At 45.0% G+C, this 17,340-nt stretch overlaps 1 protein-coding gene across 1 annotated transcript; it reads right to left on the reverse strand.

The window, feature by feature from the left end:
• Positions 1-743: 743 nt before the first annotated feature.
• LOC144286243 (uncharacterized) lies at positions 744-10,611 on the reverse strand. Its single transcript, XM_077852449.1, has 3 exons — positions 10,076-10,611; positions 2,123-2,202; positions 744-1,927 (listed from the first exon to the last, which is right to left on the reverse strand). Exons 1-3 carry the CDS (start codon positions 10,609-10,611, stop codon positions 1,746-1,748), a joined length of 798 nt encoding a protein of 265 aa, XP_077708575.1. The 3' UTR covers positions 744-1,745.
• Between the last annotated feature and the right edge of the window lie 6,729 nt (positions 10,612-17,340).

Consider the following 17,340-nt stretch of genomic DNA (forward strand, 5'->3'; position numbering starts at 1 on the left):
CTCAGCCCAACCTCCTATTGGGTTAACTCCAGATTGGACTAAGTAATTAGCCTCCACTCTATCTCACTGGCATAAAAAGTATAAACCTTTGCTGGAGAAAGATATTATCATCTTGAGCCTCCATATAAGTTTTTTATACACATTTTACACACATCCCAGCATTCAGAAAATTACTCTACTTTGTTTGGTCTGAGTGGAACATATAAAGAAACCTCACTTAATTGGCTAGCTCAACAGCAGTCCATTAACATCCAACATTTAAACACACAATTTTAACCTATGTCTTAAAGAAACGAAAAATAAAACAGAAGTAACAGTATTACATAAAAGCAATTTTCTTGGCAAGAAAACTTAAAATATGTGTCTGGAATAATAGTATTCTAACTAACTAGATGTTAATTTCCATTGTATAACATTCCAGTAATATACGGAATAAAATCTAGGAGTTATTTATTTTGTAGAAAATGAAAACAAATAGTAATTGACTGGTTATAAATCATTCTGAACTACAAGACTATATTGCAGGGCTTGTTTTTCAATGACATGTGCTCCTCAGACACTGGCATCATATTTTAGGTATTTATCATCCTAAGAAGACAGACAAGTGCGGATGTGGGAAAAACTGATAACATTGGAATATTAAAATTATGCAACGTCTTATGCCTACATCTCTCCCAGAATTTTAAAGTTTGATTTTAACAGCTTTTTCTAATAAAAAGAATAACTCAAAGGAACAAGACAGCTGAGAAGTTCAATGTGTCACAGCACTGCAAATCGTTACATTCATTTTAATTAGGATATACTAAGGTTTTTACATCTGCGGCAAAAGTGAATTGTAACTTCCATATATAACAGATCAGGCCATTTTAATTTATAACTGATCACAATCTGCAGCATACGTCTTACTGGTGTCAAGGAAATATATAGCCTAATGGTGATCAAAAGTCCAGGTCACAGAATTTTATGGGCTTCAACCACAAGCAGTCATACTATTCTACAGAAAGCATACAGATATAGCTATAAATATAAAATTTAATATAGACAGTGGTTAAAAACTGGATATTTATGCATTCAAATATGTACATATAAACTGTACACTATAATTCTTAATTGAACTCTTTACAACTAGCTTGTGAACAGTTACAGAAATGAACAATGTTATCAAAATATTATCTGATAAAGCCAGAACTATTGTTACAAAGGACTTTTAGAATTAGAGACTTATAAAAAGTTGACTTTTCAAAAACTTTTTTAAAAGTTTAAACTCTCATCACTTTCTCCACTTTTAAGAGCTTCTCAATGATAGATGCCTGTGAACAGGGCTCTAATAGGTTGAGGAGATAAAGGCTTGATTGTAGTCAAATAATAAATCAAAGGAGAGTATGCTATTTATCATTTTAGCTAAATTTTAAGTGTTCTTTAACATTAAACTCAACATCTTTAAAAATTACAAGTGTCATCTGTAACAGACTTCATCTAATTTACTAATATCAGTGCAAGGTTTACACCCATCTAACCCCCAACATTGTTCAAAAACATTCTTCACATACATGAAAACAGTCAGTTTCTAAGCAAGTTAGTATTACTACACTAGAAACTAGAAAATACTAAGGATATCCCAGGACATTCATGCAACTGGTTATTTAATTCAAATATTTGATTAAAGGAAAGTAGCCATATGTATAGATCTGTATACCACCGATTCTTTAATAACCAGCAGAATGCTATGCCTCTAAACACAAAAATCAATAATATTTATAGGTCCACAAGACTGTTTCTCTATATATCATGTTTGATGCCAATGAAAAGATAAGAGTCCTCAGAGAGACATATTGCAAACAAAAAGTCCTTAGAAGGTGGTGGAAAGTCAGGCCAGGAGTCACATAGAACCAACAGAGATGACAGAGATGTGATATCCGGCAGTTTCCTCAGAAAGAGAAAGGAAAACCACATGGCACTGCTGAAAAGCCGCGTTAATTCTCTCTCCTCTCTAAGCATTAAATAATACACCTTTAAAATTGTCTCAACTACATGATTGCTCCTGTCGGTGAGACCCTCCTTTAAGAAACACAAACATGCTCAAAGCGCAACGCAGAAACATCATAGAAACTTAATGACCTACCATTCTCTTTGCACTCTTCTGGAGGTTTAGCCTTTTTCGCAAGTCGAGGATCCAGCCATGATGTTGTCTTTGTGTTATGGCTGAAAAGAAAAGAGATCACTCTGAACAGACACATACTGAAAGGAATCAAGTTTATTCCTTAAAAAAAAAGGGGGGGGGGGCTGTTAGTCCAACAAAATTGCAATCGATACACTTAATTTGCTTACTGGTTCTAAGTAGCCCTGAAGGAGGTGTAAGAGTAATTGTGCAAGGCAGCTGTAAATTTGGCAACCTCAGCTCCCTGTCCTCAAAGCAGCTATTTTTATTAAAATCAACTAGAATGTTGCCAAGTTCACCTCATTGAAAATGCAGAACTCATCCAGAGCAAAAGGAATTTATTACAAATACTGGATTCTCCACTTGGAAGAGCACAGTTCGCAGGCTCTGATACTGTTTCCTCACTTTTGCAAAATGATTATTTTCATCTTAAACCTACCCTTTTCATAAACAGTTGTTTTGTTACTCTTTAACTACAGAGCTGGCAGAGGCAGTATAAAAGTGATGGAAATTACAGCATGTTCCCGGGATGCCTACATTTTCTCAAAAAGTGATTAATAGCAATTTCATTAACCCATATTTAGCTGTGTTGCATCTAAATTTTTTTAATCCAGTTAGGCAGGCATAGGATACAAATGCCTGTATTCTAGTGTTTCTAGAATGGAATTTCTGGGAATTAATAATAATTTAAATAACATTTGTGCTTTGGAAAAAAATATCTTCTGGAAAGCCTTTAGTCAGGAATTTTAAAAACAGAGATGTTCTTACAACAGTGTGTCTTAAAGAGGCCCTGGAATCACCTGCATTGGAGTCACCTGGAGATTAACAGTGCATATTCTGGGTCTTCACAGAACTACTGAATCAGAATCTTTGAGGTTGAGCCACAAAATCTCCATCATTGGCAAGCACTCCAGGTGATTTTTATGCACATTATAATTTGAGAACCACTCACAAGCTCAAAACTGCTCTTTGGAGCTAAAGTCTTTACTGTGTACAGCTGTCTCAAGTGATCCCCTCTACCAATGGACAAATTATCAAGGATGTGACATTTGTGAGGGCTTCAGAAAAAGAATGAACAAAGTCACAGGTGTGGAAAAGTGTGAGACATACAGGGAAGAGTCAAGAGGCCAATAAATGGAACATGAAAGGGAACAGTAGAAAATAGTTTAGAAATATAAATTAAAGCCAGATAATAGGGATATTTGAACACAGCTGTAAGAAAGTCAAATGATAAAGATGAAAGTCAAATGATAAAAATTTCACATATATTTTCTCTTTCTTCCTTGAAATTTAACTATGTTTTATTGTATCACAGACACAAGTATTAGCTAGATAACCTGACAGGCAAATCTCCACTTAGAGCAAAGGTCAAAAAATTCTTCCAGGCAGCATATTTAATAGCAAACTTATAGAGACCAGGTGCCTATCTAATGAAGAAAATTTTAAGGTAGGAAAGAGGAAAGATAAAGACAAGCTGGGAGTGGGCAAGCAAGTCCAGGTGTTAAAGCACATGGTGTTTTCTGGACGATGATCCTGTCTATTGTAGAGCCATCTCTGATTTGAAAACCGAGAGACATTAAGATTCTTGGGTCATGAAGTCTCTGCTCCAGAAGATTCCTTTTTATTTCTGAATTTCACTTGTGGTAAAGCGAAAATACTCTTCATCACTTCCTTCACATTTAGGACCTCCGCAATGATTGATGCCTCTAAACAGGGCTCTCATAATTTGATCAGATAAAGGCTGTGAATTTGGTCAAATTGTAAATCGCCAGGAGAGTGTGCTAGCTTCTGTTTACTCCCAATTTGACCTTTGTAAAATCTGATGGTGCTTTATTATTGAGTTTCAGAAGCAAGTACTACAGACACTTTTGTCTCATTCTGCTCCTCATTTGTAGTCATGTCAATATCATCTAGTCTTTTCCTCTGAACTAAAGACACCCATGGAAGGAGATTATGACCACCTCAAATATGTTAGTGAACTGGGTTCAGTGTTTGATGCTCTTATTTTGAAATAGGCAAATTCACTTAAAAAAATTTTTTTTAGGGCAGCCCAGGTGGCTCAGCGGTTTAGCGCCGCCTTCAGCTCAGTGTGTGATCCTGGAGACCCTGGATCGAGTCCCACGTCGGGCTCCCTGCATGGAGCCTGCTTCTCCCTCTGCCTGTGTCTCTGCCTCTCTCTCTGTGTCTCTCATGAATAAATAAATAAAATCTTTAAAAAATTTTTTTTAATAGACGTGACTTCATTACAAAGTGTGCATGCGCATACATGCGCATGTGCATTTGTGTGTAAGGCATGTTCATGTCTGCGTTTTTATGTGTTAGGGAGAAATGTGGGGAGTGAGCAAGGAAAATTTATTTCCCAACTTTTTAAGTACAACTGCTTCTTCAAAATCCTTCCTTCATTTCGAAAAAAAGTCATTTATTTCTAGGTCTTTTAGACATATTCACAAAAGCAAACACATCTAGGACTAAGAGGTAAGGGGCCATTACTAAGCCATTACAGGGAGTCAAATTACCATTTCCATATCATTCCACCGTTGGTCTCAAATACCGGCTAATTTCATAGAGAACTGTGAGTCTCCTAGCTTTCCTGAGTTTATATAAAGCATTTCATTACAGGATGATTGTTTTTTAGGTTGAACTAGCATTAATGGTATGTCACTTTAATACACTTTGGCAGATGGAGTCTCTTACGGTTAACAGCATTTTTAGCTGATCCTCTGAAATGATTCTTAAAGAAATGTGGGTAGTAGTTAGTCTTAAACATCACATGAAGATACAGTACAGTATTTTTCAATAGTGGTTCTCCCCAGCCTTATAATTTGCATACTTCTCCAGGATTACAAAGGGGATATTTTTAATGCATTGGGAGACAACGGACCAAGTGGCTTTTCCATTTCCCTTAAATTATATATTTTTAACCTCGACAATTACCTTTGAAAATAGGATTAAATACTGGACAGGAAACTGTGTACAAAATGGAATCGTTGAGGGATTTTTCACAATCTACATAGCACTTTTCCTCAAGTTTGAGGATGTGATTTCCTTTTACTTCCACTGCTAAAGTAGATTTAAATAAAGCATCAGTTTTCTGGATCTAACCAAATGGTGTGTACACAAACGACAGGAAGGTTAAGAGGCTAATGCTATATGATCTTATATTGATACCAGTTTCTTAAACAGAGACACATACACACATATATGCTGAATTTGCAAAGAAATTTTTTCCCCTAGCTGGAGAATGGAATAAATGTTTTCTAGGAATGCTAAATCATAGTAGTCTACTGCTGTATGTATTCCTATGGATAAAGTTAATGTGATGATCTTGAAAAGTGAGAGATCAAGTGGAGTGAAGTCAGTAGCTATCCAGGTTCAATCAATCTCAGATTTAAAAATCTGTATAAAAACCTTAAAAGTGGTTTATCCAAACTCTTCCCCGATGTTAAACTGTATAATGAATCTATCTGGAGGACTGGAAAAAAACAGAAGTGAAATTTCATTTAACTCTGCAATAGTAGTTTAAATTCATAACAGAATGGCCTTGAAGACATGATAGACTGACTTATAATGAATTAGAAATTTCTGTGTTTTTTTTTTTTTGTAAGTTTAACCTTTGCCAAACTGACAAAAGCTGCAGGTTAAATAATAACATCTTATCTTCCTGGGGAAACATTCTGCTCACATAGAAAATGCTTCACTTCGACAGGAAAAGCTGCTGACATTATGGCATACCATTGCAAAGTTATTCTCATTATCTCGTAACATTTCCTGATGGTTGACTCTGTCGGGCTACGCTAGAACCTTCATATGCATCACCTCACTTAATGCTAATGAGCCTCTGTGGCTATAGATTTTTAATTCTGTTTTACGGGAGAAACAAAGGTTCAGAGAAGGTGAGTAACTTGCCCAAGGTTACACAGCTAGTGCGTGAAAGTGAAAGGGCTGGCATTAAACACAGTTACATCTGATTTCCAAGTTCAAGTTTCTTAAGCTCTGAAACCAGAGGCATACTAAACCTAACACTTGTTTTTCATACTGAGTTGCTTTATTTCGCTCCCTCAGAGAATACTCAAAGATCTTTTTCTCAGAGCCTTTGCCAAGAGTTTGGAAATAGAGACATTTATCTCCCGTTTGAGGAGAGTAATCACAACAAATTCCTTTGTGTTGAATGCCTTGTACTTAGTAGGTATTATATTAAATTGCAGGCTCATAGAGATGAAAAGGAGGACATTGTGATTGAGGTACGGATAGCATCACTGGAAACATTTTTTTCCTTATAAACTTGAATTTTCCATATCAATGGCTTGATTTTAGAAACTAGGGAACCAAGACTGCCTCAACCTTTTAGGTTATCTTTTCTCTCATCTCCAGTATTGGGTTCTCTGGAACCCTGACAAATATGATGGCCTTTAACTTGCCCTAGATCATGGTAACTTACTAACTTTCTAACTCCATTCTCTTACTCATTGCTTTTGCCTTCAGAGTCAGAGAGGGTCTTGACCAACCATGTAGTTCAAACTCTCATTCCAGATGTTCCAGTTATGTCTGCTTTTTCTGTGTTCATTCAGCCTCTGTTTTTAACATTTTCAATGTTGGACATTTCACTATATAATTACGTAACCCATTCCATTTCTGGGTAGTTCTTAATTATGAGACATTTATTCCTACTGCTGAACAGAAATCTTTGTTCCCTATTACATAAAGCTAATGATACTGATTTTGGCTTTTGGAACAGAATAGAGTAAGTCTACAGGTTCTTCTGCATGATGCAGCTTTAGATATTTCAAAATTGCTGTCATTATTTTATTCTTAAAATGTAGTGTTAAATAGAATTGAATATGGTGTTGGAGATACGGTTTTATCAGTAATGAAAATGGGACTATTACTTTCTTCTCTGATTTAGATATTATCTAATTATCAAATAAAATTTGAATGACTATGTTGGGTTAGGTAGAAATAATTTATTTTTAATCCAAGTTGTAAGATGAGATTGCCAAAAAGAGTATGATGGTTTTCAAAATTTATGTGCCCCTTTATGATCCATGGACTTTTTTTTAAAGCATCAACTAATTCAAGAAAAAGGTTTCCCCTCTTGTTTTCTGTAAATAATTGCTGATAATTTAAAAAATATTTTATTAGCATCTTGTACTACAAAAGTGGGCTTCCCTTTATAAAGGACCAGTTTAACAGGGTCTCCTGGTAAACAAAAGTTCCTGGACTGTGTGTGAGAGAGAAAAGATGACAGATGAAAGCTAACCTAGAGCTATCAATTAGGTCTTGTTGGTAAGTGCTGGCCTGGAACTGACAGCTATACCTTGGTGTTCTTCTGCCAAACATCAACAATTTCTTAGCACACCAACTTCAGAGAAGGTCTCTCTATGACTGATGATATCAAGAGAAAAAACAGACCACTCTCTGCTGTATCTTTCCTATTGCAGCTTTAGCCTTGCTTCATCTTTTCACCTTCTAGGTAAGAATTACTTAGAAACCCTGTCAGAAAATCATCCCTGCCCTTCAGAGTATTTAATCTATAAAGAACTCTCACTTCCTTGAACCCTCTTAAAAAACATCTCTTGGAAGACCAAATTCTAAGGCTTCCTACTGAGATGTCACACAGTTCCCTGTAGGTGTGAGCTTTCCCTCATTGTGATGAGTCAATGAACCCACATTGGTTCAACGATATGTATGTTCCTGCTGATTTTGGCTGCAAGGTGCTGATATCTTGTTATGGAAGTGACAAGTAAAATGAGAAAGACTACCTAGAATTTTACCAAATGTAAACCTTCCTATAAATTTCTTATGGCCTATGAAACCAGGTATAATAAATCTACACACAATGATACCAATTTGGACACTATATCCTTTAATAAAGGCCCATTTATGCATGTTACCATGAACTGAATGAAAATCATTTTCTGATGGGAATCCTGCTAATGCTTTCTCTAGAGGCTCATTCTTGACATTCCTCAGAACAGAAAGTAGATGACCTTTTGTTCAGGCACCTGTCTTCTGGCACCTCAGTTTTTATAAGAGAATCAATCCTATCTTCCACTCAGCTGATAAAGCATTTAATGCTCCACTTGACTGGCAATAAGGGCACCAGTACATCAGGTACACGTCAGAAGGATGATCTTGGACTTATGGCTGTTCGATATATTTCAAAAGCACAGCACAGACCTGCATCCAATTCAAAACTAAATGCCTCTCCCCCATTTCCTCTTAAAATCATGTGAATCAGACACTTCTGAGCTAATAATTAAAAAAAAAAAAAAAAAAAAGGAAGAAAGAAGAAGAGAAAGAAAAACCCACCTCTCCCCACTCCCCAGCCTCCTCCAGCTTCTTGACTAATACCTCTGGGCAGTTCACTTCAGAATGGAGCAGATTCCTGAGTGCACAATGGCAAACTGGCAGACAAGTCCCCTGTCACAGAAAGCACAGGCGACGCTTTCTTTGTAAAAAAAAAAAAAAAAAAAAAAAACCTCACACACACACAGGAAAATACAGAGGCTGGAACAAAAGACAGTGTCCCCGCACAGCGAGACGAGGCATCGCGCGCCCGTCTTGCGCGCGCCTCCGCCCGATCGTCGGAGCGGCCTCGGCATCCGCCGGCGACGACCCCGCGTCCTCCCCGGGCGGGCGGGCGGGCTCCGGCTCGGGGGGCAGAGGCCGCGCCGCGGGCAGCCTGGGGCGGGCGCCCCGGGGGTCGGGGCCATTTCAAACTTAGCATATTTGGTCTCAATTAGGTGGAAAATGGAGATAAGGCGGGCGCAGCCCGAGGTCTCGGGGCGCCGTGGCAGGCCGGGGAGCGCCGGCTCAGCAGGTCCCGGGCGCCCGGCCGAGCCCCGCAGCCCCGGGGCCGAGCCGCAGCCCCCCGCCCGGACCCCGGCCCCGGCCCCGGCCCCGGCCCGACCCGACCCGCGGCGCCGAACAAAAGCCCCAGCCTGGCGGGCGGCCCCGCGGGGGGCGCGGCAAGTTGGGGCTCGCTCACCTGGAGCCGGGCGCCCGCGAGGCCCGGGGCCCGCTCGTCCCGCCGCACCTGGCCATGCTCCTCGCTCCGGCTCGCCGCGGACCACCTGTGCCGGCGCGCCCCGTCCTCCCGTCGGCGGCCCCGGGCGCGAGCAGAGCAGCCGCGGCCCGGCCTCCGCGCCCCCCGCACGCGCCCCGGGCTCTGCCTCGTCGAGCCGCGCGCAGCCACCGAACCGCCGCGGACGCTTTTGTTTTCCCTCCTCTCGCAGACGAGGCGCGCGGCGCTCGGCCCGCCCGCCGCAGCCCCCACCTGCAGCCTCCGCGCCGCCCGCCCCGCCGGGGGCCTGCCCATCGCCCCGCGCACCCCGCCCGCCGCGGGCGCCGGCCGCTCGCTCCGGGGCTCCCCCGCTCGGGAGGGGGCGGCCCTCGGCGCGGTCAGGTGACCCCCGGCGGGGCGCGGGGCGCGGGGGGCGCGGGTAGTACACGCGCGGGCACAGTCACGGCACCACGCGGCGAGGGCGCCCGAGCTCCTGCACGCGAAGGCACTCGGGGCCCCCTGTTCGCCCCGGAGAGAAGCTAACACAGGACCACGAGGTGTAATCAAAGTTCTCGGTGTGGAGCCCGAGGCCGCTCACTTTCAGAACCGCCCGACTCAACAGTGGCGGCAGCGCTCCCTCCCGGGGTAACGGGCCCCGGGGCGGCCACGAGGGCGGAGGTTAGGGCGACGGGCCCCCCACCCCCACCCCCACCCCCACCCCGGCGGAGGGTCTGTCCCGCGGGGGGCCGCCCGGAGGGGGGCCGAGGGGATGTCTCTGCGGAGATGTCAGTGCGAGAGCAGAAATTTCCGTGCAAACCCCAAGAGCTCCAGAAAGCGGCGCGGGGGGTGGGGGGGGGAGGCGGGGAGAGAGGAGCGCACCAAACCCCCTCCCTCGAAACGCAGGGAACACTTACCTGCCAGGTATGCGCCCCGACTGCCAGGTGGAAGGAAGCAAGCCCAGGACGCAGACGAGGTCGCGGGGGTGGGGGTCGTCTGAGCCCGGCTGATGCACACCAAGTAATCCACGGTGGGGGGTCCGGAGCCCCTCGCCCCATTCCCCGCACTTTCCACCCGAGGCCAGCCCCGGGCTGCGCGCTCCGGCCGCGCGGAGATGGCGGGAGCTCGCCGCGGGGGTTCCCAAGTGCCGCGTCCCGGAGCTCCAGGGCGCGCAGCCCCGACGCCGCGCCTCGCCTTTCTTTGCTGCGCAACGCCGGCGCGAGCCCGAGGTCCCCGCCGGCATCCCCTCTGCAGGCCCGGACAGCGCCCGGGGCAGCTCGGCCCGCGGCCCGGAGCTCGTAGGTGCGCGGGGCCGGGGAGGCGGAGGGAGAAGCGCGGAGCGGCGGGCGGGCGAGCGGGCGAGCGGGCGAGCGGGCGAGCAGCAGCCTCCTCCGGTCCCGGCAGCCCCGCGCGCGCCCGCGCCGCCTCCGCGCTCTGCCCGCCGCCGGGCCATTCGGCCCTTATATACCAGCCCGCCCGGGGGCGTGGCCGGGGCGTGGCCGAGGCGGGTGGGGGCGTGGTCTGGGCGTGGCCTGAGCGGGGCAGCCAGGGAGCCGCACTGCTTCCTGGGAACTGTAGTTCCCTCCACCCCATCCCAGCTAATGCACAACAGCTGTCGGCATGGTTGCCGCTCGCCCTCAACAGCGGTGCCCCCTTGCGCCCTCCCTTCGCAGGGAAGGCTGGGATTCCCGCCTCGCTGTCAACTCCGTTAGATCTAGGCTGGTCCTTGATGCACAAGGTGGGGGACCTCAAGCCCCCTAAACGCCTCCCGCGATGACAAGCCTGGAGTCCGACAAACCGAGCTAGGTTGCAGTCCCAGCCTGCCATGAGCCGCCCGTGTGACCTTCAAGGAAGCGTGTGACCTGCGAGGCTGCAGAAACTGAAGTCTGATCAAGAGCATGGCAGCTCCTCAGATTCTTCATCTGAAGCAAAGGATATTAGAGTTTGCTTCATCTGAAGCAAAGGATATTAGAGTTTGCTTCCATCTGAAGCAAAGGATATTAGAGTTTGCTTCCACCGGACAGAGAGAGCACAAGCAGTATTAACCTCACGTTAGAGACAAAAGCAAAGCTGGGAACAGTTAGACAACTTGCTTAATGTCACAGAGCAAACAACGGAGTCTGGACTCGAACCGAGAGTTCTCTCAGAGACATCTCCACTTTCTCCACAGTTCCAGATGGTCTGTCTATAAATCCCCCTGCAGCAGGACTGAATCCTCTCACTCTTGTGCTAGCTGCACTAGGGTTCATTTCAGGAAGAGCGGGTGCTCTGCACAAGCTGGTATAAGAATGTGGCTGAGGGATGCCTGGGTGGCTCAGGGGTTGAGCATCTGCCTTGGGCTCAGGTTGTGATCCCCGAGTCCCAGGAATGTTGCATTTAAGATGCTACAGAAATGCTTAGGAGGGGCAGTCCAGTGGGCAGCAGTTAGAGATATGGCCCTGGGACATTAGAGGAAAGTGAAGGCTACGGGTAATCGACAGTATTTCAAGCTATGGGGCTGGATGTCAACTCTAACAAGATAAAGATGCCTAAATATAGGTGAGGTTAATGTCAAGGAAAGGTTTCCTGGGGATATGATTTTTAAGTATCAGTTTAAAGACAGATTTTCTAAGATGATGTAAAGCTGTATCATCTTTGCAAGCATTCGATCTAACACTGCAGCCACACATTCACTGAAGGACAAATATAACAGAATACAATGTAATGAAATACACTGAGCTGAAAGACTGATTTTACCTTATGGAGGTCAGGAGTCATGCTGTCCTCAACATGGTTAACAGCCCAGCAAAGGTGATGGGGACAGGATGAGTTCGGGTGTTCCTGGGTCCAGATCTTAACACTGTTACTAAATAATTATTACCTTAGTTAAGTACCTTAAGCTAAGTTTCAGCATATTCTTTGATAAGTAAGCATACCATGGTTATGGGACAAGAAATAACGTATGGGCTATATGTCTAGCACATCTTATGCATTCATTAAAGGAGAGTTGCCATTATTTATTTTCATTGTTATTTTTGTGACTGTCAGTATTAACCAGGTTAAAGCTACATTTCTAAGGATAGAACAATACTGATTTCTATCATCAAAGTGACATATGTCAGAGAGAGAAACATTTCTGATCTGAGACACTGAAAGATCATCCCATGGCTTTTCTAGGTGATATGGGCTAACTCCATCTGTTTGATGTAATTCCAACCAAAAAAGGGAGCCTAACATTAATTATTCACTTAAAATACTTGACTATTCGTGGACAATGTTACAGGTCAGTAGAGCTTCATGTACACAAACTTTACATAAATATGGCCTGAAACTAAAAGGAATGTATAGTTCTAAGTTTAAGTCTAAAGGAGAAGCGATGAAGAAAACGAGTAGTAGAAGTAAATTGAGGACTCTTCTAAAACCTTTATTTATCTAGCGAGAATAATTCATTTCAGTAAAACATAAGGAGTTAAAGATTGGTAGGCTTTTTTTTTTTTTAAGATTTTATTTATTCATAGAGACAGAGACACAGGCAGAGGAAGAAGCAGACTCCATACAGGAAGCCTGACATGGGACTCAATCCTGGATCTCCAAGATCACACCCCGGGCTTCATTAAACCTCTATGCCACCAGGGCTGCCCAAGATTGGTAGGCTTGATGCTTAAATGCATGCAGAATATTTTTTAAAAATACGATTTTTTTAATAACCACAGAGCCACATAAGTGGAGTTGTACATGATTTCCAGAAATGAAAGAAATAAGAAACTTGTAGTAGGTAGAAACTAATAATGCCACTTTTAAAGAGGTACAAGTAAAATAATGATCATGTACGTACATGTTGCTGAGAAATGTATTTATGCTTCTATTGGTGCTATTACACTCAGATAGCATAGCAGCTAAGAACATGCTTCTGAATCGATATTTCCTATAAATAAATCCCAGTTTCTGGGCAAATTACTTAACAGTAGTGTGCCTCAGTGTCCTATTCTATGAAATAGTACCTAACCCGTAAAATCTGTTAGGAGAAATAACTGAACTAGTACACATAATGAAGTTAAAGAGTTTCTAGAACATGGTTAGCATCCACAAGAGGTTAATTTTTACATTATTTATTATCGGTATTATCAGCATTTTTATGTAATGGAATAAAAGTACCTCAGTAAGCTTTTCTCACTTTCTAAATGCACCTCATCGATTGTACTATTTATGCTCTGAATTGACATCTGATGTTAATTAGTATTATAGGCTCTTAGTTGATACAGGGCGGTAACTAAAATTTAAGCAAGAATTTTCTCAATATTGTTTAAAGTGTCTTACATCTGGTAAACATGTATGGGAAGAAAAAAGGCAGGATAAAGACCCTATGCTAGAAAAAAACGTGACAAAGTTCAAAAGATGAAGATCTGAGTGAATATGTATGGGAAGGAGGCAATGTGAACCCTAAAGTTTCTATTGGATATTCTAATAAAGGATGAAGGACCAATTTCTGGTTTGGGGCTGTTTTCTCCATCTTTGAACACTGGGCAAAGAGCCGCCTAATTTACATATGTCTCATCTCCCATAAGGGACAGAGAAGTCCAGCCAGGCTTACAGAGCCACTGCAAGCATCTGTTGGCATTTGTGGCATCTATTGACTATCCAGACATCCCAGAGTTGGCCTGGGTAGTTGTTCTCTACCGTCCTCAGGCTGAGAGGTCCAGGGACAGACATACTGTTAGGGCTGCTTAAGAAGAGTGCAAACCAATCCATGTACCTTGGGACCCCTCCTGCCTAGCCCAAACTCACAAACAAACCAAACCCAATTCCTTATGTCTAATATATGAATTGAAAGGAATGGTGCTTTCTACATTTACTATGACGCCCAATTAAATAAATTTCTAATTTACAAATAAATGTATGTCAAGAATACTTCATTTGATTTGCCTTATACAGAGTAGAAATGCAATAGAAACCAACGATTCAGGCCCAACCAAGGGCAAATATTTTATGTTTTTAGCTGTAAGGTATTAATCAGTAACAAACTCTGTAACTGCTTTTTGATCTCCAACTTTGTTTTTTTGTGATTACTGCTTCCACTTGGCTGAATCATTTTGCTTCTCATATCAAAGATAGCTAAGAAAACTATGTACTACCAACTTAATTCAAAATCCATTACATAATGAAAAATAAATATTTTGACAAAGATATTTCAGAATCAGAACAGAAAAGGTATCTAATTGCTTGAAAATTACCTATAGACCTATAAATTGCTTTCCTCTCATATACATTTACTTAGTTCTTCACCTTCTGAACCGCATCACATTTTTTTCCGGCACAGGGTCTTTAGTAAGCAAGTTACATTATGTACAATAGTGATCTTTAGCATTTATATAACAGGAAATCAGAGCAAAGGCACGGAGTGTTTGCTATGTGCGAATGATGGCGCTAATTCCGTTATACACATTATCTTATTAAACCTTGCAAACCGCCCGAGGGGATGAGCATGTTCGTGATTTTTGTTTTACAGAAAAGGAAGCACGCAGAGGTTCAATGACTTGCCCAAGGTCTGCGGCGGGTGAGTGGCAAAGCCTCGCTCGCCTGGATCTCAGAGGCCAGAGCCCCCCACTCCCTTGCTTATTGCCTCCTGAACCCCCTCTTTCCACCCAGCCCCCGTCTCCCAGGGGTGGATTCAGGTTTTGTGGGACCTGAAGCTTGTACCGTGTTCTGGAGGGCGGGGCAGTGCCTTTAAGAGAAATAATGAGGTTTAAAATACACATGAGACGAGAGACACATAGTTCGGTGCAGGGCGTAGAGGGCCCAAGCAGGTGAGGGGCTGCTGCTTCACCACCTCCAGGGTAGGTCCCCCTCTGCTCCCCCCACCTCCCCTGCAACTCTGCATCCCCGCCTCCCAGCCACTGCTCTGGCTTCTGCGATCCACCGCCACGCCCCACCTGTCCCTCAAAGCGCTTTGACTCGAGGTGGCCAATGACACCCCAACTGCCAAGTCGAGGAGTGCTCTGCCGCCCCTCCCCCTGGAAGAACTGTACCCCTGGCCTTTCCCCTCCTACACACCCCCTTCTCCTCCAGCATCCTGGACACTACATTCTGGTTTCCCTCTCAACGTCGCCCACTGTTTCTCTACGTTCCTCCCTGGTGGAGCTCCTGTCACCTGCTCCTTCCACACCAGGTGAGCCTGACAGAGGAAAGAGCACAAGCTCTGAGAGAGCCAGACCCAGGAGGCTTTGACCCCCTCGTCCCCACGTAGGAGCTGTGTGGCCATCAGCAAGTCGGTCACCCTCTCTGAGCCCATTTTCTGCTCTGTATAATTGGGATGAAACGCCGTAAGTTATTTAAAAGATCAGATGACATCATATATGCAGAGTGCTTAGTAGGATGGCCGGGCTCCATGGTCACTGAGAGCCAGTGTCACCCCGAGGGCCAGTCCCTCTCTCTGTCCAAGGAGCTAGATGACCAGTTCCAGGGCCTGCAGAGTCGCCTCATCCATGCTCCCCCTGAGGACCTCGTCTTGCTGCGAGTGCTCGCGCCACCGCCCTCAAGCCTGTGGCCTCCTCCTACAGATTTTTGAATGGCACAGGTGTCACTGCGTGGAGACAAGAAGTCTAGGCTCCATCCTGGACCCACCTTCCACTGCACCCACAATGTCCCTGGCATTCATCAACCGTCCGAAGATGTCCCCCATCAGCCGCGCCCTCCTCTCTGGTGGGTGCCCAGGTCCTCCTGGTCTTGCCCAGACCTCTGCACAGCCTCCTACGTGATCCGCATTCCCACGGCCCCCGCTCTGCACCGCCCCCAACCCACCTGCCTCCCCAGGAGGGCGAGCTTCCTCAAACACATTTCAGATCATGCTGTTTCTCTACTTGAGTGAGATGCACTGTCTTCCCTCCTCCACCAGGGTAAGGGCCAACCCAGCCACAAAGCCCAGGATTATCGGACTCCTGTCGTCCCTGTGCCTGCCTCATTGCCCCCCAAGGTCCCCTGCACGGCGACGATTCCCTCAGACATCCCAAACTGTCTGCATTTCCCAAACATGGCACCATGTGCCTCTCCGCTCTGTGCCTGTGCACACTCGATTCCACCGCCTGGAAGGCTCACCCCTTTTCTCTGCCAACTACCGTCGGAGCCCGGTGCAAATGTCACTGCCTCCTGGAAGCCCTCCAGGATGCCTCCTCAAAAAACTAGACCAACTCCCTCTGTATCCTGCGCATGCCCCAATCACAGCACTATTCGAAACCTACAACATTAGTATTTATTTCCTGCTTCCCGGGCTACACGGTGAGCTTTCTGAGAGCAGTGAGATCTTGAAAGGCAAGAGAATGCAGTGGTCAGAAGGGTGAGTCTGGAACCAGACACCCTGGGGACAAATTACAGCACCTCTCAGTGCCTCTGCTCTGTCATCTGTATCATGGGATAAGGGTGGGTCCCCCTCAGAGTAGGGGTGGGGGATAAACTGGCGTAGGAAGACCTCACATAGGCCAGCAGTGAACAAGAACAGCAGACCATGAGCCCCACACGTCATTTAAAATGTTCTAGCAGCCACTTTAAAGGGCTCAAAAGAGGGACGGCCTGGGTGGCTCAGTCAGTTGAGTGTCTGCCTTTGGCTCAGGTCATGACCATGTCCTGGGATGGACCTGGTGTAGGGCTCCCTGCTCGGCGGGGAGCCTGCTTCTCCATCTCTCTCTGCTCCTTTCCCCCCAATTCGTGCTCACTCACTCTCTCTCGCCCACTCCCTCTCTCTCAAATAAATAAAGCCTCAAAATAAAAAAGAAAAAGCTCAAAAGCAGCAGCCAAGGTTAATTTTAATAATGTTCATTTAACCCAGATATAATGGTATCTCACATCTTATCACCTCAATATGAAATCTATTTTAAAAAATATTCATGGGCTACGATGCTCTTTTTTTCATGTGACTCTGAAATCCAGCGTGCATTTTTGCACTGAGACCACCTCTCGATTTGCATGTGCAGCTCCTGCCTGCTGCCCTGGGCTGCGTGCTCCGGGTGGCTACCCTGGGAAAGGATGCTGGTAGCCTGTGCCTGGTCTCCCCCAGACTGCACACACACCCGTTTCCCTTGGCTGGTTTTGCTTTTTCTCCTTTCACTGAAATCATGCGTAGCTGTGAGTGCAGCTCTATGGTGAGTCCTGCGAGTTCCAGTGAACCACTGGGAAGGGGGTGAGGGGTGCCCGGGTGGCTCAGTCGGTTAAG

The sequence above is a fragment of the Canis aureus genome, chromosome 16 (assembly GCF_053574225.1).
Source record: "Canis aureus isolate CA01 chromosome 16, VMU_Caureus_v.1.0, whole genome shotgun sequence".
In the NCBI taxonomy this organism is placed as follows: domain Eukaryota; kingdom Metazoa; phylum Chordata; class Mammalia; order Carnivora; family Canidae; genus Canis; species Canis aureus.